General features: G+C 39.1%; 3 protein-coding genes across 9 annotated transcripts in view; 2 read left to right on the top strand and 1 right to left on the bottom strand.

Annotated features, from left to right (window-relative positions):
• The window catches only part of LOC106097546 (mucin-3A), a 326173-nt gene that overhangs the window by 211706 nt on the left and 87537 nt on the right, over positions 1–26930 (top strand). Inside the window, exon 2 of one of the 2 annotated variants that reach the window (XM_025899272.1) lies at positions 2727–3068. The exons of the other annotated variant lie outside the window; for it this stretch is intronic. Coding sequence (XP_025755057.1) covers positions 2727–3068 — 342 coding nt within the window. The remainder of the gene's footprint in view (positions 1–2726; positions 3069–26930) is intronic. 2 annotated transcript variants of the gene reach the window in all.
• On the top strand, positions 19024–23147 carry LOC109194798 (uncharacterized). 6 transcript variants are annotated; one of them, XM_025899274.1, is made up of 15 exons: positions 19024–19229; positions 19396–19535; positions 19748–19973; positions 20085–20160; positions 20283–20563; positions 20646–20681; positions 20788–20861; positions 20960–21037; positions 21305–21509; positions 21590–21689; positions 21787–21949; positions 22052–22158; positions 22233–22377; positions 22515–22641; positions 22793–23147. In XM_025899274.1, exons 1-9 carry the CDS (start codon positions 19182–19184, stop codon positions 21504–21506), a joined length of 1161 nt encoding a protein of 386 aa, XP_025755059.1. In that variant the 5' UTR covers positions 19024–19181; the 3' UTR covers positions 21507–21509; positions 21590–21689; positions 21787–21949; positions 22052–22158; positions 22233–22377; positions 22515–22641; positions 22793–23147. The 6 variants fall into 6 exon arrangements, with proteins under 6 accessions (XP_025755059.1, XP_019201165.2, XP_025755058.1 ...); XM_019345620.2 differs by lacking the exon at positions 22233–22377; XM_025899273.1 differs by having other exon boundaries at positions 22515–23147.
• On the bottom strand, positions 23213–26494 carry LOC109194796 (uncharacterized). Its single transcript, XM_019345617.2, has 7 exons — positions 26315–26494; positions 25447–26123; positions 24904–24949; positions 24457–24548; positions 24265–24375; positions 23872–24145; positions 23213–23598 (listed from the first exon to the last, which is right to left on the bottom strand). Exons 1-7 carry the CDS (start codon positions 26363–26365, stop codon positions 23392–23394), a joined length of 1458 nt encoding a protein of 485 aa, XP_019201162.1. The 5' UTR covers positions 26366–26494; the 3' UTR covers positions 23213–23391.

Genomic DNA, 26930 nt, shown 5'->3' with positions numbered 1-26930 from the left:
CCTATTTACAAAGACGAGGATTAATCCAAGGCACGGGAACAACAGAATTGTTATAGAGCCGGGCAATACTAACGAGAGTTACTCAATATTTCAGCAAGGAACAACTCAGATCACCGGTGATCAGCTGCAGGTGTGTAGGCCAAGGGCGGGAGTCCAATCTGAGCTCCGCCCAGGCAGATAGACGAGAGAGAGAGCAAGGCGAGGAGAGCAAAGAGAGCAAAACAACACACTGGCCACACAGGGCTGGTTAGCCTAATTTCTGGCTTGTGTGTGTATAAGTGTGTCCCTGTTTGTGTGCGAAGAGGTCATTGTCTGTTTAGGATGGTAATCACAGAGCTGCCCTGAGGTGTGTGCTGGAAGAGAGGCCACCGAGTCAATTGTAGCACTCAGCAAAACAACACACTGGCCACACAGGGCTGGCCAGGGAGGCACAGGGACCATGACACTTTTAGTTTAAACTTGGTTAATCTGTTAAAAAAAAATTTTTTTTCACAAATTCTCTTGCTTGGGGTTTCAACTTGAACAAGAAAAGGACTGATTCTCCAGAAAAGGAGGATTAGTTACTCTTTACATCACATTAAAGTAGCCTGTGATCAAACGAACAAATACAAATAAAGTAAAAACGAGAAAGTTAAAAGACTGAAATACTCACATCTGGTTAATGATGAAAAGTTAAATTTTTCCTCTGACAGGGTCTTTTTGTTGAACAGCTTGACAGCCTATTTATTTATTGTGTAGACACAATAAATAAATAGGCTGGGATTGTTGTGACTTCTCAATTACATTATTAAGCACTCTTTGTGACCACAACACATACACAGATATTCACGTGCACGCACGCACACACACACACACACACACACACACACACATAAAACACAAATATACTAATGTAAAAAACGATAAAAATAAATGAAGTGAATAAATAAAAAAGACTAAGAAGAGGAGCCTGGAGAGTTTACAGAGCTTCTTTTGGCAAAGCAGATATATTTGACACAAAGCTTCATTCAGATGTTTTCTGGTTGTGAAAGTTGCCAGACAAGAAAAGTCTTGATTTTATCTCATATTTAACAGTTCGTTATCTCTAATTATTTATCTTTGTTTAGGCTTTATTAAAATAACAATAAATAAAAAACTAAATATTTGGGATCAAATTTATTTTGTGTTTTGAAACACTGTTTCTGAGACCTCACACACCTGATCCAAAGGTGTCCACAGTACAATCTACCATCTATTATTTTCTCCAGTTTGACTTCCTGTTCTTTCATATTCAGTATTAAACTTTTACTCTGGTGGTTTGTACTGAACTTGTATTTGAACATTTCCTAACATGTGTCTGCTTTCACTGTTGATATTATTCCAAATTATACTTACACAACATTAAAAAAAGGTAGAAGGACCTCATGTGTGTAGAAACTGCTGAAGACAGTTCGTCTCACATTCATCGATGTGTCAACCATTTATCTTAACCATTCATTTGGTCATCATGAAACCTCCAGAGCTCTGCTGCTGTTGTATCTACATTATCATCAAAACACTTCCCCTTCACTTCTCAGAAAGAATGACTTCAGAGGTTCAAAGAGGAACAAACTGGTCTTTGACCACTAACACATCTGATCTGTGTTCTTATCGCGCTGCTAACAGTTTGAGCTGCTAACAGTTGCTAACAGGGAAACAGGAGGACAAAGGAGGGGGGAACAACTAAGCTGTAGTGCTTTTTCACTGTGCAATACTTTTGTTACTAACCAACGGTACAAAAGACTCACAATACTTGAAATGTGCAATTCCCTTGTATTCTTATTCTTACTTATTCTATTTATCCCCTTTGTATACTCTGTATTTATATATGTGTATATATGATGTTTTTCTGCTCACATTCTGTAACTTCTGTCAGTGCTGTGCTACTGGAAACTGAATTTCCTGGAGGAACCCACCCGAGGGATTAATAAAGTTTTATCTAATCTAATCTTATCTAGTTGTCACTGCTGCAGTCTCATCATGTTTCATTGCAATCATTAAGACTCAAATTCTAGTGTGCAAATAATTTGAGTCTTCACCCTATTTTCTAATAATAAACCAAATGTACAGAAGAGCTGCATTAATACAAACACTTACCTCATCTAACAGTCTTCACACATTTAACTTCCTCTTTTCTATTGTTAATCTCAAGATTTTCCACTGTTGTACAATCCTTTGAAGGAACGACAAGGGAGTCTGAAAAATGCATTAAATATAAAAAATTATTAAATCTTTTAAAGCTTTTCACTCAATTGATATCAACATTAAGAGACAGACGGAGATATGAATGCTTATAAGTCTCCAAGATATTCAGGAGTGATGTCACTATGAGGAAGTGAGCAGGAAGTTGATGCTGTATTCATCTCTGAGAGCAAGAACAGAGACTGAGAGAGACAGAGAAGCACGATGGCTGCATTCACATGGATTCAAATGTCTTCATTACTGATACTGATGCTTCAGTTTAAAGGTAAGTGTACATAGAAACACATCCAATTAATAAACTGCATTATTATCACAGGTGTTACTTCTTTATTCTTCCTTTAACTGAGACAGTCATGATTAACTTTTTGACTTTAGCTGACTCTTAGAAACTAAAGTTGAAATTTAAACTTGTGTTGTATTTAAAATAAACTTCACATTATAAACATAACACTCATATTCATAACATATTTGATGTTTCACATTTCTCTCTCTCTTTTTCTCAACAGGAACAACTGAGCAACATCAAACTGTTCAAACTGTCACAGCTGAACGTGGACATGATGTTACTCTGCCTTGTACAAATGTGATACAAGGTCAGCATAACTGTAACAGTACTGTCTGGATCTTCAGTAAAGATCCAGGTAGCAGCTCAGTAACACTCTTTGACCTTGGGCAGATTAAAGAAGCCAAACCTAAATCAGACAGACTGAGTCTTTCTGCAGACTGTTCTCTGGTTATAAAGAAGGTCACAGATCAGGATGTTGGTCGTTACACCTGCAGACAGTTCAAAACAGCAACAGGACCACAAGAAGGTCCAGACTTTATGATTCATCTGTCTGTTATTAACAGTGAGTATTTACATCTTAATGTTTTCAGCTCAACTGTCCTGTTAGAACAACAAACTGAAACACCACAATAATTATGATCACAGTGATGAAGTTCATTTTTCTATTGTTGCTTTTCTCTTACAATATCTCCATCTTCACCAGTGTATGTACATGAGAACAATGATAAAGCATCTTGAACAGCTCTGTGTTGACATATGAACACTGTAGACTCACAGTTGAGTGTCTGTATTGATTGATTGATTGATCATACTTTATTCATCCCGAGGGAAATTGGGTTAAGGCTGACAGCCATGCCAGCGCCGTCTTACCCTTCCGACCATACATACATTACACAAACATCACATGGGGAAGACAGGTCAGAGAGGTATAACATGGAAAAAGCACAACATGAGGAAAGATAAGGAGAAAAAAATAACTTCCCCCAGACTGAGCTCCAACAGGGAGATCAGTTTGAGAACAGAAAAAAACACCTCTGCACATAGCACATGAAAAAACTCTTAATACACCAAAGAAACACATGACAAGCAACAGGGGTGGGTAAAGGGTGAGAGACAGCCAATGTAGACAGTACATCCGGGCCTGCAGCCTATGCGCTGGTCTCCATGATCCACCGTCAGCATCGGAAGGGAATAAGCGTCGAAGGTGTTTGGAGGGGGGAGGGGGGATGAGTGTATATCTGCATGTGTATATATGTCTGTGTGCATGTGTGTGTCCAGAGTTCAGCTGAGACAGTGTCCTTCGCCCTGCCCGGCTAAGTAAACAGTCTTCCAGCCAACCCAGGTGGCCTTGCATAGAATGGGAAGAACAGTCTAAACACAGTCGTTATCAGGGTGTTGTTGTTCAGCTCCAGCCTTGAGACAGCAGCTGGTGCCGAAGGGGTCTCCGTATGAAGTGATGGTGTTTTTTACTTTAGTGCAAACAACTCATATGAATTTCAAAGCTGTTCTAACAGTCCGACACTGGTCTCTCAATCTCCCGTTGGAGAGCCGTGAGCTTCTCCATGATGTTATCAAACTTACGCTCCATGATGTTGTCATTCTTGTGCTCAAAGAGCCGATTCTGAGAACTCACGACTGCAGTGAGCTTCTCCAAGATGTGATCCAATTTGCGCTCAGAGGTGTTATTCCGAGCGAGCCCCTCCAAGATGTAATCCAGTTTGCACTCAGAGGTCTTGTTCTGAGTATTCACGGCAGCCATAAGCTTCTCCAAGATCTTATCCGTGCTGCACTTAATGAGCCCATTTTGAGAAACTCACGCCTCGTCCCATCGTTTCAATCCCAGCGGGCAGCCTTGTGGGCGTTTGAACAGCTGTTTCTGCTTTCTTAATTCTTCGATAAGCCAGGGCCAAGCCAGCTCCGATCAGCAAGAACCCTGTTATCATGGTTCAGAATAGGTAGATATCTTCAGCACTCAGGCTCACCCAAGCCCAGACTTCTCGTTGAGAAAAGGGTGTCAATTGCATTCAGGGACCAGTTGATCAAATCCATAATTCCTCTTTTAGGTTTTAGAGAACAGACTGTGAGAGAGTGTTCCAGGCAAAAGTAATACAAAAAACACGAGACTAGACAAGGACACAAGAGGATAAGCAGGGAAGCTAAGGGAGAGGAGGAGGAGGAGAAAAGTGCGACCGCCTTCGTCAAGAGCAAGAGAGTGAAAAGTATGTATGAAGATAAAGAGAACATATCCTCAGACATGAGACATCATCAAAAATGAGACTTGTTGGACTGTTAAACATCTCACCACTGTTTCCTCTCTGTTGTTGTTCACTTACTTTCAAGTCTTTTCTTACTGATGGTGTCTTTAATGTTGTTATTGTATTTCTTTAGGTGAAGATGTGAAAACAACTAAATCAACAACATCAACAATTAAACCAACATTAAAAATAACAGCTCCACTCTCAAAAAATAAATACTGTAGCTAGAAACTCCACAGTCTAACACATTCAAACCTGATCACTACATGTGGGAAAACTGACTGTTTTTATAACATTTGAAATCTTTTGAGTTTTGCACTGAACAAAAAGTTGAAGGCAAAATATTTTTATTATTTTCAGATTTTCTGTATTTGTTGAGATGCATCATTGTGTCTGTGGGTTTCGCAGCTCTCTTAATATCTGCTGTTACAGTCAACATGTGGACAAAAACTAAAGGTGAGAACATTCACAGATGAAACTTTTATACAAAAAAAGCTTTGAGTTTTACTGTTTGTTGTAATATTTTTTTTTCTTTTTTGTCATTTTAGGAAACAAACCACAGACTGAAGAAAACACTGTGAGTTCAAACGCTCAATATTCCTCTATAACTTTTATTTGTTACTGTTATCGTTGCAAGACGTAGAGGAAATCTGGACCAACAGCAAGCGTTACACAGAATAGGGAGCACTGCAAAGCCATTCATATAAAAACTGTGGATTAATAGAGAGGACACCGAAGCTAGTGTCTTCCTGAGGCCGGAGCTCATTTATTTCTGAGCTACAATTCACTCATTCACTCATATAGACAGTACAAATCAAATTAATCCCAATTATTCTAAAGCGGTCGAAAAGCACCATCTACTGATATAATGAGGTATAGAACACGGCACAATAATAAAAAATATTGGGGATTTTTTTTCCCCCAAATGTAAACACATACCATTTTTGAACCCACAACATTATCTTGAGAAATCTCAAAAATGTAAGACAAATGTTAACATAAGATGGAAAACTATGATATGAGAGAGGATCTAAAGTGTGTTGTGTTGTTTTCCACAGGTGCATAATGATGAAGATGAAGGTACAGTGAACTATGAAAACATTGGAGACTCTTCTGCTTCTGTCAGACTCCACTGATCAACATCTTCAACATCAACTGATCACAGAAATGAATCCACTGATGTTTAAAACATTTACATTTTGATTTTATATTTTGAAGCCAAAATCTTTTTCATATGCAGTTAGTTAGCTCGTTAAAAATAATTTAAACTGTATTTGTCTGAAACAGTTTATCCAGTAACATAAAGAAAAGACTCTCAGACTGAGAATGTTGCATTCAAAGGTTGAGTCGAGTTATGACGAAATAAACTGCTTCAGTCATGAAGGAGAAGGGGAGCATAATCCGAATAACAGCTTCTTTATTGGTCTTTAAATGTTTTTTCATGTATTTGATTGCTATTCTCTATCTTTACTTGTGACATAGTAACCAATGTTTTCAAATTTATAACTTTAATGTTATCTGTAACTATTTGTTTTCATTTTAGCTGTATACGCCTGAATTTTAAAAAGAATATGATTGATTTTATTGTTTGTTTTCTTGCTCTGTTTCTCTCTGACTCCTCACACACCTGAACCACAATAGACTACAAGCTAGTCTCGATTATTCTCTGCAGTTTGACTTCCTGTTCTTTCATCTTCAGTATTAAACCTTAAACTAGCTTTAGCACCGCTGTTTGTACTGAACTCTTCTCTCTTTTTTTGCTGAATTTAAAAAGATAGAAACAGATTTTATGTGAGCTCTGCTTTTCAGTTTCAACCATGTGTCACTATTCTGGCGTGTGCTGGGAGGCAGAGCTTCATGGCTGAGTCCTGGTTGTAATTTTCATGTACCCTGTATCCTGCAGAATGCTCGTACGACTAATAAGCTGGTTAAGAGTGAACTTCTTTAAACCAGTCCAGCGAGAGTGATAACAAGAAAGAGCAAATAAAAGCTGATTGACGCCGATTCACCTCAGCTGTTACAACACGTGGCGTCTAGTTCAGTAAACTCAAACAGACTCTGCTTTTGGTTGATTTACTTTCTTCAGTTTCTGAAATGTATTATTAGTTGTTTTAAATCATAAACAAAAGGTTTTGAGTACACCTGACACAAACCACCAACTGCCCCAACTGGTCGTGTCTATTGGTCACAGGACAAAAGACATGTTGTGGAAGAGAGCCAGAAATGCGCGTAAACTCCCAGGGAGGTTATGGCGGTCATGACCCCCCCAATAATGAGATCCAGCTAATATAGCCCCCCCAATATAATTGCATCATTCCAGTTTATAAAATTATGAATTATTTTGCATAAATAGTTTATTTTCTTTCATCTTTTCAATTATTGCTACCAAAATAGTTGCATGTTTAATCATCATCATCATAGTAATGTAACCCCCCCTCCTTTGCTGAATATTTGGTATTACCCAACCGGCTTTCTCTACCAAACCTCACTAGTTGCTGTATGTTTGTTAACGCAGTTTCTGGTGCTAACAAAATGCTTGCTAACTGAACTGTGGAGACATTGGACATGCAAAGAGGCGAACAGGCGTCACTGTTTAATTGTTGGTCGAGACCAACCGCTTGCAAAAAGAAAAAAGGTCCTGACCAAAAGGAGGTAAATACCCGTGTTGTTAAGCTAGCTGTTGATTTGTTGACTGGAGTTGGTTATTTAGTTGTTTGATTGCCAGCCTAGCCTCCTGTGAGGAAAAGCCAGAGGCTGCCAGTGATGTAGTCTAATGTCTAGGATCAATGTCAGTTTCACTGAATTGTAACTTAAGTAACTGCTTGCTACAATACAGTCACACGTTTTGGCATTGTTTACCTATCTGCCATTCCTCCTGCTTATCTCTTACACTGACAGCTAGCTGCTGATGGTTAGTTCAGAGCATAGGCAGTAAGGTTCAGAGACCACCCCACTCATTTCGAGCGCATGGGCCTGCACACACAGACCTACGGTGAATGACGGTGCATGTTTGTAGGCTTGTTAGTTACAAAAAGATGTAGTCTGTGACTGAAACGGTGAGTTTTGGATTAACAGAAACATATGGTTATCTGTTCTTTAGCTTATCTGCAAAGAATCTGAAATACAGAATGTAAGATAATTGCAATGCAAGAAAAAGGAAATAATTGCTGACTTGTTGACGTCTGCCACCACAAATCACTGCTGATGTGAATATAACACCTATCTCAAACCATTTAAAAATTAACTGAGCTTTATTATATCAGGTACAAGAGTTTTGCAGAGCAGGTGATTGAAGAGGGATACAACAAAGCAGAGATGAGGAAAGAGAGAGAGAGAGGAGGCAAAAAGGAGGTGCAGAGGAGATTGAAGGTGGTGACAGAGGCGCTGCAGCAATTGAAAAAGGAGAAACAGAAGAAGGCGACAGAGGAGGTGTAGTACTTGGGCAAGAGGTGACAGTGGGTCAGATGACCAAAGAGAGGGAGGGAAAATTTAACAATGTCTGGTGTCAATACAGTGATGTAAATGATTGAATATATACATAAATAAGCAGAGTCACCATGTGGTATTTTTGCCATCTGGCAATACAGCAGTGGAGAGCTGACAAGTAAAAATGCCGCTGGTCCTCTGGCGTTTAAAACAAATGTATTTATTTATTCAGACAGAGATCTTGACCCCCCAATGTTCAGCACAAAGTTACGCTCTTGGAGCCAGAGATTAATAACAAGTAATGATTGAATGCAGAGAGGTGAATAAACACATAGCGGGCGAAAATGTGACTTCCAAGTCTGAGACTTGCTGAGCCTTGATTTTTATATATTTTATTACAGTTTTCTTAGAGGTGCAACAGTTGGTGATCCACTGAGTTTGACTATGAGTGCTTTGTACTTTTACTTTTCTCTTTTCTCAAATTTTCTTCCCTTTTTCTTTTTTTTCTTTTTTTCCTTACTTCTCTCTACCCCTTCTTACCTTTCCTTGCCTGTCAGCTCTGGTATTGCTAATTACACATAAACTAAGCGAATAACAACGAAAAGAAATAAAAGAAAAGCAAAAAACCAAGAAAAACTAAGAAATAGAAGGCTACAGACATTTTATATAGTTCCTCCTGCAAAACAAGCGTGTTTGGCACAACAGAGCATTCAGCTTATGTTTCTGCTGTGAGAAAAGACAGGGTTCAAAAAAGGAACAAAAAAAAGTTTTGACTTTATCTCATATTTAGCTAAAAACTTTTTCATGTGCAGTTAGGTTTATCTAACAAGAAAAATAACTTAAAATATTATTTTATAGTTTATGAAGTTTTGATAAAAAGCGTCTTTTGTTTTTGCAAATGTGCACCTGCTGATGCTTATTAAAGGTTAAACAGTGAGATCAGAATCACAGGTTCTTTATTATTGTTTACATTTTGTCTTTTGATTATTTGTCTTTATACTTCATATATTTCCCTGGGCTCTTCTCTCTCTCTTTGAGATGTGGAGAGGAGGAGAGTTTTAATGAGATTTACAAAAAGGTGTTACTGTCATGGTCCTGGGTCTTTTGAGCCAGCATTTTGTGTTTCTTCTTATTATCATTATGTATTCTGGTTGAGACGTTCTTGTTCTTTGTTTTTGGTTTCTGTTCTTCCTTGATTTAGTGTCCAGTCACTCCTGCCTGTGTGTTCTCTCTGATCTATCAGTATCGCGTCTCTGAAAAAAGTGTTTTATTTGTTATCTATTTGTGATCTGAAAACGATTTGCCGGGAGTTGTGCCGTTCTTGGTGGCTCCAGTGACCCTCGAGCTCCCAGCTAGCTATCGAGCTGGTGGGTTGCAGACTTCTCAGAAAACGTCGGAGCAATTTTGCAAATATGTGATATCTTGATAAACCAAGCAGATATTTGAAGTTTACACAGCTACATTCTCGCCTGAAAATATGTTAAAACTTTATTTTGTGACCCAGAAAGAGTAATAAGAGTAATATTAAAAACTTAGTAGAGGCCGCCATTGTTGAAAACTGGAATTGGCTGGGCCGCGCTATGAATTCTGGGATATGGTGGGCCACAAAGGACACACCTGACCCATCCTTCAAATTCGGGGAAAAGGAGGACGAAGTTGTCGGCTGCATTCGGAGGAGTCTACGAATTTGGACAGCCTTCGGCGCATCGCTGTGACGTAATCGGTCTACAAATGCGGCCTCAGGAGGATGCAGCCCAAGAATTCGGACATCCCTCCGTCTCGTCATGCCAATTATGTTCACCCGTGTCTCCTTCCTGTGTGCAGTTTTCTTGTTTCCCTATGACTGTGTCCCAATCCAGCGACCGCACGCTTCGTAGTGTGCATTTGTAGACCGATTATGTCACAGCGACGCGACGAAGAGTGTCCCAATTCGAAGTGTACTCCAAATGCGGTCGACAAATGCGCAGTTCATTTCCCCAAATTTGAAGTGTGGTCCGGTGTAGACTTTGTGGTCCCATATATCCCACAATTCATAGCGCGGCGGTGGGTGTGGATATTTTGTTCAGAAAAAAACGGCGGATGCCTGAAGCGGGGCGGCCGAAGAGTAAACTTTCAAAAGTAAGTACTGAATATTATGTCACTTATTTATGTGCGAATGTTTAATAACAAAGAACATTAAAACATTACTGTTGGCCACATGTCGGCAAAGTTATGTGACATTAGTGAGTACTAGTTTGTACTAACTTGGTTTTAAAGCCTTTACTTTAAAATATACTCCGTTCAATAGTTAACCTTAATCTTACAAAGAATGTGATGATTTTATGGGTAGTTAAAGTCAGTCATATATCCTTTAAAACCAAGTTAGTACAAACTAGTACTCACTAATGTCACATAACTTTGCCGACATGTGGTTAATGTTCTTTGTTATTAAACATTCGCACATACATAAGTGACATAATATTCAGTACTTACTTTTAAAAGTTTACTCTTTGGCCGCTCCGCTTCAACCGTTTTTTTCGGCAAAATTATCCACACCGACCACCGCGCTATGAAGTCTGGGATATGTTGGGCCATGAAGGATACACAGACCCATCCTTAAAATTCAGGGAAATGAAGGACGCATTTGAGGCCGCATTTCGAGCAGCCTTTGAATTGGGACAGCCTTCGTCGCGTTGCTATGAGGTAAACGGCCTTAAAATGCGGCCTTTGAGGCTGCAGACCCTGAATTGGGATACAGCCTCTGTGTCCCTCCATGCTATTCTCTCTGCTTGTCGTACTTCATGTTACCTCTGCTCTCCGTTCCCTCATGTTCAGGTTTGTAGTTTAGTTCTTAGTTTTCCCAGTTTAGATTATTTCTGAGTTCTGCTTCTCGCCACCCTGCATTAATACAAACACTTGCTTCATCTAACAGTCTTCACACATTTAACTTCCTCTTTTCTATTGTTAATCTTGAGATTTTCCACTGTTGAACAGTCCTTTAAAGGAAGAAGAAGGGCGTCTGAAAAATGCATTAAATATAAAAATTTATTAAATCTTTTAAGTTTTCACTCAATCGATAACAACATTAGGAGACAGATGGAGAGATTAATGCCTAAAAGTCTCCAAGAGGAGAGAAAAGGAGTGATGTCACTATGAGGAAGTGAGCAGGAAGTTGATGCTGTATTCATCTCTGAGACTGTCTCATTTGTGAACATGAGAGCAAGAACAGAGACTGAGAGAGACAGAGAAGCACGATGGCTGCATTCACATGGATTCAAATGTCTTCATTACTGATACTGATGCTTCAGTTTAAAGGTAAGTGTACATAGAAACACATTCAATTAATCAACTGCATTATTATCACAAGTGTTACTTCTTTATTCTTCCTTTAACTGAGACAGTCATGATGAACTTTTTGACTTGAGCTGACTCTTGGAAACTAAAGCTGAAACTTAAACTTGTGTTGTATTTAAAATAAACTTCACATTATAAACATAACACTCATATTCATAACATATTTGATGTTTCACATTTCTCTCTCTCTTTTTCTCAACAGGAACAACTGAGCAAAATCAAACTGTTCAAACTGTCACAGCTGGACGTGGACATGATGTTACTCTGCCTTGTAAAAATGTGATACAAGGTCAGCATAACTGTATCAGTACTGTCTGGATCTATGATAATTCAAGCAGCTCAGTATCACTCTTTGAACTTGGGCAGAATAAAGAAGCCAAACCTAAATCATACAGACTGAGTCTTTCTGCAGACTGTTCTCTGGTTATAAAGAAGGTCACAGATCAGGATGTTGGTCGTTACACCTGCAGACAGTTCAAAACAGCAAATGGATCACAAGAACGTCCAGACTTTATGATTGATCTGTCTGTTATTAACAGTGAGTATTTACATCTTAATGTTTTCAGCTCAAACCGTCCTGTTAGAACAATAAACTGAAACACCACAATAATTATGATCACAGTGATGAAGTTCATTTTTCTATTGTTGCTTTTCTCTTACAATATCTCCATCTTCACCAGTGTATGTACATGAGAACAATGATAAAGCATCTTGAACAGCTCTGTGTTGACATATGAACACTGTAGACTCACAGTTGAGTGGCTGTATGAAGATAAAGAGAACATATCCTCAGACATGAGACATCATCAAAAATGAGACTTGTTAGACTGTTAAACATCTCACCACTCACTGTTTTACATCCACAGACACACAAGAAAAGAAGCAGGCAACATGAGGTCAAGTTATGGCAATTTTATTTGTGTATTTCAGTAGATGTATTCAGAATAGAGTTTTAAAAAAAGACACAAACATCCCAAGTAAAGTTTGGGGGGATTTTTAGGAGGAAGTGGGTTAAAGGTGAGAGGTGAGGGTAGAGAAGATGAGCGAGACAGAGAGAGAAGAAGAAGGATGGGGTGAAAGAAAGGTGGAGACAGGGGGAAGGAGGAAGAAACTATTGATCTCCTTAAACTTGACGCTGCTGGGTCAGTTTTTTCTCAGCAGTCTGCTCCAGAATCCCCTCCTGTTCTCCGCTTTCTTTTCTTTTGTCTTCAGCTCCTTCAAGGTTTTCTTGAGCTGCTCCTCGGCGTCTTCAAATTTTTCTTTCAGCTGCTGTTTGGCCAGTTTCACTTTCTGTTTGAGGAGCTCTTTAGCTTCCTTTTTCTGCTTTTTTATTTCTTTAAGTGCATCCTTGCAGTCTTTTTTGGTCACCGGAGAGCCTGTCATTTCTTTCTTGAGTACCTTCACCTCAATTTTCTCTTCTGCAACTTCTTCTCGCACTTTCATCAGTTCTTTCTTCAGAGTCTCACTTTCCTGTTTTGCCTCCCATTTTCCATGTGTCTCTTTTTCAAGTGCTTCCTGTGTTTCCAGCAACTTCTTAATGTTTTGAGTGTAACTCTTTGTATTTCCCATTTCTTTCTTTGCTTCCTGTATTTTAATTTTCTCTTCCTCCAACACTTTTTGAGTTTCCAACAAATCTTTCTTCATATTTTCAATCTCATTTTCTGCCTCATGTTTACGTTTTTTCTCCTCTTCAAGTTGTTGCTTTAAATGCACTAATTCCTTCCTCAGTATTTCAGCTTCAGCCATTGCATTTTCAGCCTCTTGTGTTGCCGACTGCATTTTCCTTTTTTCCTCTTCAAAAGCTTCCTGCACCTCCTGTAATTCCTGCATCACATTTTCTGCCTCCTTCTTTGCAGTTTGATATTTATTTTTGGCTTCTTCTGCTGTGGTTTTCTCTTCCTCCAATGCTTTTTCAGCTTCTAACAGTTGTTTCTTCATGTTTTCATTCTCATTTTCTGCCTGTTGTTTTCCCATTTTCTCTCCTTTAAGTTTTACACCCACATGCAGTAATTCCTTCAATACTACTTCAGTTTCAAACTTTGAATTTTTAGCTTCTCCTCTTGATTTTTCTGCCTCTTCTTTTAATTTGACATTTTCAGCCTGTATTATTTGAAATTCTTCTTGGAGGTTAATCAGCTCAGACTTCACTCTACTGTATGGTGAAGCACTCACATATCCTCTTCTCGATCTCCCTTGATTCATTTTGGGCTTTTAAAGAAAAGAACCAACTTATTGTAGAGAAGTGAAGTGAAGTTTTCGATGGTTTTTTATCTTCAACTGTGGTTTGTCCTGCACAGAGATGCTGCTGTAGATTTGTCTCTAGCTGTGTCTGGATAAAATGAAAAATGCTGTAACTAAGTGCTTGTGTTGCACAGTTCTACTAAACATTCCATCTCATGCATGCTCCGCCCACATGGTCAGGAATGTCAGGTGCTGCATCACCAAATGCTGCTCCCGTTGCCTAGCAATAACAGCTGTTCACTTTTTGGGGTCTGGTTCATTATTTAATAAAGAAAACATGTCCAAGTATTGCAACCATGGTGCTGAAGCTCAGCGCATATTCTAGCCTGCTGTGTGGGTGGCCAGCTAGAAATCACTGGTGGGCAACATGAGTGAGGAGAAAACTGGAGCAGCCAAGCAGGGACCTGCAGGTTGCTGGTTTGAGTCTCTGTTCAGATGCTGGTGTCTCCTCTCTCTGAGATGTTTGCAAAGAGTCCCAGATAAAAGAATAAGGATAATAAACAAAAACGTGACTAAACTAACAATTATGACACTGATGTGTTTCATGTGTAGCAGGATGGCCTCTATACAGCAGTCGCTGCAAGCATCCACATCAGCACACTTACTTTTCTTTAAGCAGGCGTGCTGGGGTCCTCCTAAAGAAAGTTTGAGAATTTTGTGTGAGTTTTTTTCATTGAGTCAAATTCCAGCAATTTATTAGTCTAATAATTAGCAGATATGTGTAACCACAGTAGATAACAGTAACGTAAATTTCTTCCACATATAGTCACCAGCATTGTGGCGACAAAACAGTAAAGCTGAAGCTTCAAAACGCAAAGTCCAAAAGCCCATGGGTGATGTCAGCGTGGTATACTGTTATAAGCAGTGTGTGAATCTGACTCAAATATAACAGCCACTTTATTAGGTATACCAGTTGAACTGATCCTGACCACACTGGGTGGCACTCCTGTCAGCCAAGAACAGGAAACAGAAGCTACAATTTACACAGTTCACACAGGCTCACGAAAATTGGACAGAAGCCTAAATAAATGTTGCCTGTTCTAGTGAGATTCAATTTCTGCTGCAACTGATTGTCATAATTTGATGTAAAAAGTTTGAAAGAGTGGATCCATCTAAATAAGTATCCCCATGCTCTTATTCTGAAAAGACAAGTTTAGAACTCTAAATCTGAAAGTACTTTTGCGTTCGCAGCTCAGACAAATTTTTAGGACAGATTTTAAATTCAATAAACAAATTCAATAAATTCCACAACAGGTCTGTAAATTAAAATAACACAGTACAAATCCAAAGAAACCACATATTAAAAGATTTTTTATTCACAATAGAAGTGTAACAAATATAGTTTGTTAAAAAGTCTGCTGCTCATTAATATCATCTTAATCCATAAGCTCGGGAGATTTTTATATAAATGTCGAGCGGCCAGTTTGCCGGAATGGAATATTTACATTTTTACTCAATAATTATAATATTAACACAATAAAACAGATTTCCCCACAAAATTAAAATATTGCATATAAATGCAAAGTAAACTATGTGCAATGGAAAGATCATCAGCAATATTTTGTACAGATACATTTCTGAGGTTCACATGTTTAAACCCTTTAAAGGAGATTGACGACCATTTTGAGGAATTCAGATTGAGTTCCAGTCATTTCTAGTGGTTGTGTACCACCATGAAAAACAAATGTCAGTGATGTCTGTATGAGACGTTTAAGGAAAAGTGGTGTATATTCAAAGAGGACTGACTGACTTTGGTTTGAATTCCTGAAACTGGTGTAATTCTCCTTTAATATTCACTAATAGAAAGGCATTGGAAAGCAACAGACCGCCAACACAATAATCATAAAACTACCTTTTGCAGGTAGTGAAACGACCAGTTCAGTGTCAAATGAGAGAGAGAGAGAAAAAATGTTAAAATGATAAAAATCCAGGTGGACACGAGCACAAGAGAAATTGAATTTTTTGTGTGTCTGGACAATAGCTCAAAAGCAAAGTTTCTTTTTCTTCTTTTTGTGCTTTGTTGTTTACGTTAAATACATGTTCTCTGTGGTCAGTGTCTGTATGTTACAGTATACTGTCTTTTAAAAATGGCCACAGTGGTCCAACACACGACTCCTTGCAGGCTGTCTTTGACCTACACGCCTTCAGGCCAGCCGTGAACCTCAGCAATCCCACCATAGCCAACATCTTCATCTTGTATGCTGTCCTCGCTGTGGTGAGTACAGAGTGAAACCTACGAGGTGATTGGATGTTTTGTATAAAATTTGAAAGGAACAATTGTTCCTTTCCCCTTTGCTGTGTACTGTGCTGATGCTGTTTTCAAAACATACCACACTAAGTATCAGTGTCACACTGAGATATTTCAAAGATAACCTGAATAAATACAAATAAAATACAAATAAAGGGAAACAGCTGTCCAAACCTCTGTCTCTATGTAAAAAGTAATTACACCAATGTGTTAAATCAACAATCAACAGTGATTAATCACATTTTTTTTTTATAGTGATGACTTCATGAGCAACACCCAGGCCGGAATATGGCCAGAATATTTTAGTCAAGAAATCACTTAACTAGAACGTGTCTGACAAAGTGAAGTTGACTAAAAGATCTCAGAAAGCAACATCGTGGACATCTAAAGAAACAGCTAAGAAACACTGAACTCTATCAGTCTGGAAAGGGTTACAAAGGCATTTCAAATGCTTTGGGAATCGAACCACGATAAGGGCCTTAATCCAGAAAATGCGGAAAACCTGAAGGCCTCACTTGGTAAATGGTAAATGGCCTGTATTTGTATAGCGCTTTACTAGTCCCTAAGGACCCCAAAGCGCTTTACACATCCAGTCATCCACCCATTCACGCACTGGTGATGGCAAGCTACGTTGTAGCCACAGCCACCCTGGGGCGCACTGACAGAGGCGAGGCTGCCGGACACTGGCACCACCGGGCCCTCTGACCACCACCAGTAGGCAACAGGTGAAGTGTCTTGCCCAAGGACACAACGGCCGAGACTGTCCAAGCCGGGGCTCGAACCGGCAATCTTCCGATTGCAAGGCGAGCTCCCAACTCTTGAGCCACGATCGCCCCCTACTTGTCTCATTTAATGTGCCCTGAAGCTCAAGTGCACCAGGACAATAATGCAAAACACAGCAGCAAGATCATCTCTGAATGGCTCAAAAAACAACATGGAGGTTTTGACCTGGTCAAAGTGCAGACTGGAATCAGATTGAGATGATTTAGCATGACCTAAAAAACTCAGCCTATGCTGGAAAACCCTCCAAAGTGGCCGAATTAAAACAATTCTGCAAAGAAGAGTGGACCAAATTTCCTCCACAGCGCTGTAAAACACTCATCACCAGTTATTGCAAATGCTTGATTGCAGTTCTTGCTAGATGACAAAAACACTTATTAGGTTTAGAAAGAAATTACTTTTTCACATGAGGTAAAGTTGGAGAGCTTTTTTCCCAAACTAAATGAAATCATGATTTAAAAAACTACAATCTGTATTTACTCTGACCATCTGTGTTAACATTTATGTCAGGTTTTGTATTGTTGATTGTCATTTATGCTTAGAAATATCTACTCATATATGCTTAGAGTTTTATAATCAGTTGTAGATTGGTAGAGGTTTGATCCTTAGTAGCCTGTGGAGATTCTGTGTGCTTTCTAGAGCACTCTGGCATGCACACACAACTTAAGGTCAGGAGAGGTTATATCTGCTCTTACTGTTTTATGGTATAGGAGGACACCTACTCTGTATCTGGTTAAGTATAAGAGCCTTTTGTTTAGATGGACCGTTAGACTCCTGGCACCAGCGTTGGGGAGTCTTCACGGGGTCACATCTTGACCCCCCCCCACACACACACACACACACACATACTTACACAACGCACAGGCAAGGTACTGTTTGTGTGTATGTATACGTCATATGTTAATGAACCTATGCATATTCATGTACCTCAATAAAAGAGCAGTGTTATGAGGGAGCCGACGAGAACAACTGGGGTCAAGCGAAGGAACGGCGTTTGTCCAGTTGGTCTCCCTCGTATACGAGAATCATAAAGAGCTCTGCTTGGTGTTCAGTGTTTTTGCTATGTAATTACATTGTCTTCAACGTTCCAGCGAATAGGTTTAAGCTACAAACCTATCATTAATTGGTCCTTCGATGCCGGATCCCTAGAATTGACATTCACCGAGGGGAAAAAGAGACACGCCGAAAGACATCAGCCAGGACGTATAGAAGTTCCTGTAGTAAAGTCCCGAGACGTGAGAATTCGTCATCGGGCCGGTGGATTAGCTGTCTGTCTTTTCTCCTCGCTGGATGATGATTGACGGGATTCGAGATTAACGCAAGAGCAACACTAAGTAAGTACTATACAAAGAAGAGCGCTATAGCTGCACGGGTTCACGCGAGCACGGTCGCGCGGGTTTCACGCGGACCTGAGCCGTGCGGTTAGTCGCAGGCTTATAAAAAAGAGAGCGACGGCTCCTTAATTGTACGGCCGTGTGGTTTCACGCAGGCAGGTGCAGCTCAGTGACTGCGCGGGTACACGCGAGTCCAGGAGCGCAACAGCCGTGCGGGTTCACGCAGGCTGGGAAAAGGTACAGGCCTATTTTGTGTTGTTTGTGTACGTCTGTGTCAGGCACCAGGGGTCCGTTCTTCGTACCTCGCTTACTACATCCAAGATCAAATGACACGTCCAAGATCAAATCATCGCGCTAACTTTGAGCTCGCTAATCCGGTTCTCCGAACACACCTGTTGTTGACGATTAGTATAGCTGGATGAATTAATCTGAGATCACTGGGTGGCTTAAAAGGGGCTACGCATCGATAGTAGAAACATTGATCGGCAACTCTGTGATTGGTCGGCGAAGATGTCAAAGGAGCGCGCTCAGTATTTTTCGGCAGCAGAGCAAGAACTCTTGATTGAGGGATATCTATGGCGTTATTTCAGTGCCACTATTCTGAGCGCACGTAAAAAAATATTGAGCGCACGTAAAAAAAGATTGCAAGTGCAAGTGTTGCATTTTGAAGAGAAATTTATTTTGAGCGTACAAAAGCTGAATTTGAGTGAACAAAATTCATTGCTGCGTGCAAAAAATGTATTTCAGTGTTTGCGCTTATCCATATACACACACACAATAGCACCCCCTCTCGCTCAGTTTTTTCATTTGCGCTTGCTCGCAATGTGTTGCTTGCGCTCACAACATTCTCTGCTGCGAGCGCTCAACTCTCTGTACACCGTTATAAGTGTGCCACAAAACCAACCAATCACAGACTTGGTTTCAAAAATTCTGATTGGCTCTTACGGTCTCCAATCAGCTCGCTAGCTGCTGCATTCCGGACACCGGAAACACTGTCCACTCAGCCTCGCTTCTTGCAGATAGAGGGAGTTTTGATTTACTCTGCAGCCAAAGAAGAGATGGCAGAATCAAATAATGGCTCCAATAATACTACACCACAGTATCAGGTGAGTTTAATTTTTTTTGTGTGAATTTAGTAATTTGCTGTCCTTTCTGTTTAATATGCCGTGAAATTGTAGTTACAGATGCAGCTGTAGAGTTTAAGCTAGCCTAATGGGTAATTACCAGCGTAGTTGTCTTACTGAGGCAGTGTATCCCAATCATGCTTTTTAGGGTAATGGTGCAGTTGAGTCAGCAGTAAGAAATCTGGTGTCTTTGCTGCTTAACAACATATCCACAAATCCTTCAGGGAGGCCAACAGAGAGTGGGCAGCCGGAGCCTAGAACTCTGACTATCCAGCAAGAGATGACAAGGTGTTAGCTTTTTTTGTGTGTGTGTTTTTTTTTTCTAAACGTTTTGCAATCTTTTCTGTTACAGTTATTTGGTTTATCGATTTATCAACATTGATTTCTAAATTAAAATGTGCTATTAAGGACTGGTGTCATATTTAATAACTTTATTAAACAATAACCCTTATGTTATGCAACACTGCATTTTTTTAAACTCATGCATTTTCATCCCACAGATCATTTCCAGGACATTTCAAATCAAACTTGAGCCGTGGTAAAAAGAGATGTTTAACATCTACTAAACAGCTTGTCAAGGCAGGCAGTAAGACCACAGGCCTCAGTTTTTATTTGCTGTCAAAAAACACATCCTACACTCCTTTGCCAGCTGAGGAGCTTGAACTCCTACAAGCTGGCATGGGGAGACAAACCGTGTCTCTTCCAGAAGATGGTGACCATGCAGAGGTAAGGTTGTATAGTCAGTATTAAATAAGTCATTGGCAGACGCATTTAGCCTGAATCATATGCCACAGTCCATTTAGTGTTTCATTCTGCTTAACTGTGTTTTTAACTAAGATTTCAAGACTTCTGGAAGAAACCTTTCCAAAAATGGAATATCTTTGTGGAGGATGGCTCTTGCATAAGGCAACAGGTTTGTTGTTAATTCAGTTTTTATGTGTGTTTTGGGCATTCTTGCGTGCTCATACTGCATTAGAATTATGTAGTTGATACTTTTGCTGCTTGATTGTTTGTGCTATCTTTCTGTCAATAAAGGTGGGAGTGGTCGACGAAAGCTCACTGTAATTCCACCTGAAACAGAAGGATATTCTGTCAAAACACTGAAAGCTGTGTCAGGAGGTGGCAAATCCACTTTTTACATTGTACCTCTTCAGGAAACATTAGACACATCTCCTCTACCTCCCGACTCACAGCACTTTTCAAAGATGCCAAAGAAGTTATGTTACCAGTGTAATGAAGTTATGCCTCTGCAGATGCTTGCAGTACACATCAATACGTGCAAAGGAAAATTCTCTCCTGATGAGACTGATGATGAGGTGAGACAATTTTGATGAAGTCAAAATGAGCAATTTTAATTAAATAATATAGTATCACAATTACTGTTTTTTAATTCTGCAGGAATCTGAGTTATGCATTGTGAAACGCAAATGCAAGGTAAACCTAGCAAATTACTAAAAACCATAGTAACTACAATAAATTTTGTATCGGTAATGATCTTTTTCCCACTATGCATAACATGTACCCCTTTTTGAAATTGTAGGTTATTTGTCCAATATGCACTAAGGACTTTCCTGAAGATGAGATCACAGTCCACGCAAGTCTGTGTGGGGATAGGTAATCTTTTTTCAGCCGTTTATGAAAAAATGTTAATCAGTAACAGTCCACGCAAGCATATGTATTTTTTTTTTTTTTTTACTTTGTTTCGTCAACAGCTTTCAATGCATGGTGCCTGAAGAAAATGACCAAACTACATGCACACCAACTCAAACTTCAGTATGCACAACAGACAGGTAATCTTTGCTCTATTATAGTTCATATACACACTATTATGCAGAACCATTTGTTAAAATTATGTGTAAGATCTTTTAAACAATAGCTGGGTTTTAATTTCATATAAAACATTTTATGATCACACTACTTTAAATTATGGTTAAAGATTGTTGCACAGAACATGCTGCGATAAGTTCTAATCAAGTTTAATGTGGTAGCCTCTTTTAATCTAAAGATGATTATTTTTCTTTGAGAACTTAGGATGTTTCTACCCTGTTTTTGTTAAGCGTGGAAGATGTATTGCGTTGCCTTGAACAACAAGTCGACACCACAACAGAATTTAAGTTGTGTGTGGACAGAGAAGACCTTCCAGACAGAGGCATTCTCCAGTGGCAGAGAAAAAAATCTGCATCTCCCACCAGTGTTCTTAGGGTGGTTTTCATTGGAGAGGCAGGCGTGGATACAGGAGCACTTAGGAAAGAGTTTTGAGTGGTGAGTTGCCTATTACCTGTTTTGTCCTAGTGTCAAAAAATAATGGATAACTTAAAAATGCGGATATTTTTGTATGAAAGACATGATTTCAGGTATTGAAAGCAGATTCTTTGAAGGACCTGAGAACAAGGGCAAAAACCCCAAGTATTCTCTGACCGATCTTGATAATGAAAACTTCAGGTTGGTTACATACGAGCTTTGTGTATTACATTTAATACGCATCCGATATTTTTGTAAATGTTACCTGAAAATGAATTATAATCATTTGTCTACACAGAACTGTTGGTGAAATAATTGCAGTCAGCCTCGCCCAAGGAGGCCCATCTCCTGCCTTTTTCAAAGAATGGTGCTACAATTTCCTCTGCTCAGGAGAGGTTGATTTCAGCTGTCTGTCTAAGGAGGATGTTGCAGATGTGGAATCTTCCCTGCTCATCAGCAAAGTGAGCACCTGGTTTAGCTCTGGCACATGATATATTATGAGTATGGTGTTTTTAAACACTTTTAACCTTCTGTATTTCCTCTTTCACATTATACATTTCCAGGTTGAAGATGCAGCAGACATACAGTCTCTGATGTTGTGGGCTGATGAAATTGTCACCTGTGGATACACAAACCAGATAAAGATGGATAGTAAGGAAAGCATGATACGGTAAGCGAGAAAAAGTCAGAGAGATCATTAACCCATCCCCAACTAGTTTTTCATTTTGTTTTGTTTTCTTTAAGTGCCATTGTCTTACACTCTACAACAAGACTGATTCCAATGCTACAGCAGCTCAGAAAGGGCATGGAACTGTATGGTCTTGTGAACCTGATGGCTGTAAATCCTGAAGCTTGCCACAGTTTGTTTGTGCCTGGGAAAATCCTCAAAGTAAGTATTAACATAGCAGCTTCAGTCTGATCCGAAGACAGTCCACTTATCTGTACTGTAGTTATCCTGTATTTATTTATTAGTTTTGAATGAACAATATATCTATAATATAATCTACTTTATTTCCTTATTTACAGCCAGACGCTGATTTCATTATGATGAGCTGCCAACCACATTTCAGTGAAAAGGGGACATCTAGGGAGAGAACTGAGAGGAAGATCATAAATTTTTTGCAAGATTTCTTGCAGGAGATTGAAGCATCAGGTACTATATAGTATTAGCTGTATATACCTATAGTATTGTGTATATATACCGTATGCATCTGTTAAATATTTTTGCTTTAACATACAGGGCACTAGGAAGTATTCTTAGTTGTTAATTTAAAACATTGTAATCCAGATTGCTTTTTATTTAGAAAAGACTTCAGAAACATTTTCAAACATCACAGATGGAAACACAGGCGGTGCAGGTGGTGAAAAATCAGAGTCTCTTGCTGTCCAGCATGTGCTCCAGTGGATGACCGGCCAGTCCATGTTCCCATCCTTCCTGATGAAAAGAGACATTTCAAAATAACATGCAAGTTTGACCACGAATGTAAGGAGCGGCTGGGAGATCACTCAATTTGTTACCCAGTTGTGAGTGCATGCACTTGTACTGTGACTTTTCCAGTGCAGCATCTGGACACTTACACAATGTTTAAAACCATAATGAGTGCAGCAGTTAGATATGGTGGTGGATTCCACAGAGTTTAACACATTGTTGTCTTGTAATTTGGAAACTAAATGAGTAAAAATGTTTCTAAACATTAGCTGTTAAGATGTTCGTAGCTGTTTCATGAAAATGATAAGACTTCAAAACTTTGTGTAGGGTCCTACGTTGATAGATAATAAGCAAGTGCTTTGTTTGATTGTCTACTTGTAATCTGAATTGTAATCTGTAATCTTTCAACAAAGAAACAAAGAAATCCAGTATTTGAGAACAAAAGAGCGTTGACTTTCACGTCCATCTTAAGTGTCACTGTTGGTTTGACACCAGTAGCAAGAATTGTATATACAGGTCACGACCGTAAGATTCTGAATGTTCCAAGGGATTAATTGTTCTCTGAAGTCCCTCCAGGGTTTCCTCATCCAGTGGGCATTCAATTTCAGGAACCACAACTGTGCTGTTAGATTCTTCTTGCAGTACAGCACTCTCCCAGTCAATACCTGGATCCTGAAGCTCCTTCAAATCCACAAACATATATAATAGTCATTATTCCAGAATAGGTACTTTTGGAGTAATGTTATTTGTGTAAGCGTTTTTTCCAATAAATACAACAATTTAAAAAGAATGCCTTTGTTTTCATGTTCTTCTTACTGTGATTTACATTAGTGGTAATTGATAGGCAAGAATGTATAAAATCACCAGAAGCATCTCGCAGATGTGCCACAAGTGTTTAATATGTTAATTCAGAAGAGCAGAGTTTCAGAAGAGCAAAAAACTATGATCTGGTACCTCAAGTCTCTCGCCGTCGTCCAGCTCTTGTAGATGTCCCATACACCAGAGCTGTTCAGGAGTGAGACCACCTTCTGTCCTGAGGGGATGATTATTCCATCCTCCAACAAAGGTGACAAGATCTGCTCGGAGTCGAGGGACAAAGATGTAGTGGACACCAAAGAGATGAATGACATCTGAAATGTCAAGCAGGCCATCCTCCTCAAGTGAGTGAAGAACATCATGGTACTTGCTAGTGACTGCAATCCAGACATCACGCCAAAGTCGTTCTACTCTGTAAATACATTTGAATTTGGATTTATGGTATTATATGCTTTAAATCAATATCAGAACTGCTACAACAATCTACCCATGCAGTCAATAATAATATAAAAAAAACATCAAAAGACTAACCTCTGATTGTGGACACTCTTTCCAGATATGAAACTCGCTCTCCCTGTTCCTCTTGTGGCAAACATGAAATGTGCAATGTCCAGGTTTTCTACTCCTTGATCTGCCCTAACCCTATGATAAAAATACATTTTTAAGGAAGTTGTCTTTAATGAAACTTGTTGCTAGCATATAAATTTGATCAGGGCATTAAACCTTGATGGCAAGCCGTGAAGCTGGGCTGATCTCAGGAAAAATGAGAATGCAGTTTTTGCCCTGTTGTTAGTTGCTGCATCCAAGTACAGGACCTGCAGTAAAAACAAATGGAAAATTAAAGATCTGGTTTCAGATCATGTATAGTTTTTCAGTTAATAATGCAGTTCCATAATAAGTGTTCAAGGAACATTGTACGGTTCTATGTTCAAAACCATAATTCAAAGCTTGAGTAGTCTATATATCAATATTGGTAGTACTTATCAAAAAATAAAAATGGCCTTTTAGTTGAACCTTTTTTTTGTAAAGAACTGATTATAATTTTTTTTTTTAAATTGCAAATCGTCCACTATGTTGGCTTGCTGAATAATTGATGTTCATAAAAAAATAACCTAATACAGCTCTCATTTCAAAACTACCAAATATTCTACATAACAGTTTAAATTTTACCTTCCTTGAGTAGCCATCCACTCCACCAAAGATCACAACATTGTACCTGTTTCAGAGGGAAAACAATCTCACTAAGGCTTGATTTGCAGAACATGTAAGACATTGAAAATACATTTTTCAGTAACCAAACTTGCCACTGATTTAAACTGGACACTTGTCAGGTGTGCTGAAAATAATACCAACATTTTTATATGTGAAAGTGGATAAGTTCAATGAGACTAAATATTTTAGTTCCCTTGTCATGATTTTTTTTTAAGTTTTCAGTAGCACTTACCATATTATGTGTTGATAGGCTTGTTATCATGGAAAATATCGATATACAAAGTGTAAATAATTGCTCAAGAAAATTTACAATTAACAATATTACTGCTTTTGTTACACATCCTGTAATCCTTTTACTTAATATTACAATATGAAGTGCTTTTTAAAATATTATAAACACACTGAAAGACCTATCAGATAAGGTTGATTAAAACAGATTTAAAGTATAACGTGCATCTTTCTGCCCAACTTTTATTAGAGCTATATAAGTGGGTATTTTACCTTATTAGCTTGTGATTTGTGTCTATGTGGACAAGGGAGAGAGGGCTTCGCACCGAGTAGCTTCTTCGCACAACACAGCCTAGTTCTGTAATCCGTGTGAAGATCCCAACAGCATCAACTCGATGCATGGAAGCCATCATTCTCCACCACTGAACACGGAGACCCATAGAAACCAAATGTCCTTGAACCATTCGATAGCCAGCATTTGGCATCTGATTTTTGATAGTCGATATGATGTTGTCCAGCTCTTGGTCATTCATTGTGCTGTATGTTCCTCTCACAGACAAGTCAAATTCTTGCATCCTCCTGAAGATTGTTCTTCTTGAAACACCAAGACATTTAGCGATGCAGCTGACTGGCAGCCGAGTGTCCAACAAGTTCTTCAGTTTTTCTCTCTCTAGTACGATTTTGGGGTGGCCAGGTCCCAGACCAACTTCTGTTTCCAGTTCAATAATTCCCACAGAGGTGATGTTAATTTCACACTGAACCAGATGATGAACATTTTGTAGAGCCTCTGTAATCTCTGACAGACCACCTATTTGCTGAGAGAAAGATTCAAACAGAACAAGCTCATGACGAGTCAAGAACTCCAAATAATCCAGATTTAGTGGTTGTTGGTTTAAAGCAGCTTCCAGTTTAGAGAGGAGTCTATGCATCATTTGCTGTCTCAGTATGTCCTGTTAAAAGCAGCAAACATGGACAAGTAGTTAGAAAAATACAATGAAATGACGTATCTCAGACAAAAATAAACAACCCATAAAACGAACTACATGAGGTACATCATTTTTCAAGTTTGCATAGTTTGCAAATTAGCTAACGTCAGTTATCAAGCGAATAATAATGTACAAAATGATTTTATATTACTTACATGTGGCCGGGACATGTTGTTTTCGTGCTGCTGTTCAGTATTCGACGACATAAAAGAGAGCTACTCAAATATAATTTGGAGAGTCAGTTGGCATGGTTGTATAATGCAACTACATTATACTACACCAACGATAGTCTTAACAAATAATATATTTTAAAATAAAATAATTAAGATATTATCCGCAAATTGGGGTTAAATTGAGTTTAGCTGGATTTAGCTACATTTCGGACTGTTTCCGGAATGCAGCAGCTAGCGAGCTGATTGGAGACTGTAAGAGCCAATCAGAATTTTTGAAACCAAGTCTGTGATTGGTTGGTTTTGTGGCACACTTATAACGGTGTACAGAGAGTTGAGCGCTTGCAGCAGAGAATGTTGTGAGCGCAAGCAACACATTGCGAGCAAGCGCAAATGAAAAAACTGAGCGAGAGGGGGTGCTATTGTGTGTGTGTATATGGATAAGCGCAAACACTGAAATACATTTTTTGCACGCAGCAATGAATTTTGTTCACTCAAATTCAGCTTTTGTACGCTCAAAATAAATTTCTCCTCAAAATGCAACACTTGCACTTGCAATATTTTTTTACGTGCGCTCAGAATAGTGGCACTGAAATAACGC

This window comes from Oreochromis niloticus, linkage group LG15, assembly GCF_001858045.2.
Source record: "Oreochromis niloticus isolate F11D_XX linkage group LG15, O_niloticus_UMD_NMBU, whole genome shotgun sequence".
NCBI lineage: Eukaryota > Metazoa > Chordata > Actinopteri > Cichliformes > Cichlidae > Oreochromis > Oreochromis niloticus.
The sequence above is the reverse complement of the archived record's forward strand: the minus strand, read 5'-3'. Positions and strand labels throughout refer to the sequence as shown.

Coding starts and splice junctions, on each gene's coding strand:
- LOC109194798 (XM_019345620.2), top strand. CDS start 19,182: ATGGCAGAATCAAATAATGGCTCCAATAATACTACACCACAGTATCAG. Junction 19,230..19,395: donor ATACTACACCACAGTATCAG/GTGAGTTTAATT, acceptor CATGCTTTTTAG/GGTAATGGTGCAGTTGAGTC. Junction 19,536..19,747: donor ATCCAGCAAGAGATGACAAG/GTGTTAGCTTTT, acceptor TTCATCCCACAG/ATCATTTCCAGGACATTTCA.
- LOC109194796 (XM_019345617.2), bottom strand. CDS start 26,365: ATGTCGTCGAATACTGAACAGCAGCACGAAAACAACATGTCCCGGCCA. Junction 26,124..26,314: donor ACAACATGTCCCGGCCACAT/GTAAGTAATATA, acceptor TGCTTTTAACAG/GACATACTGAGACAGCAAAT. Junction 23,599..23,871: donor ACGACGGCGAGAGACTTGAG/GTACCAGATCAT, acceptor GTGGATTTGAAG/GAGCTTCAGGATCCAGGTAT.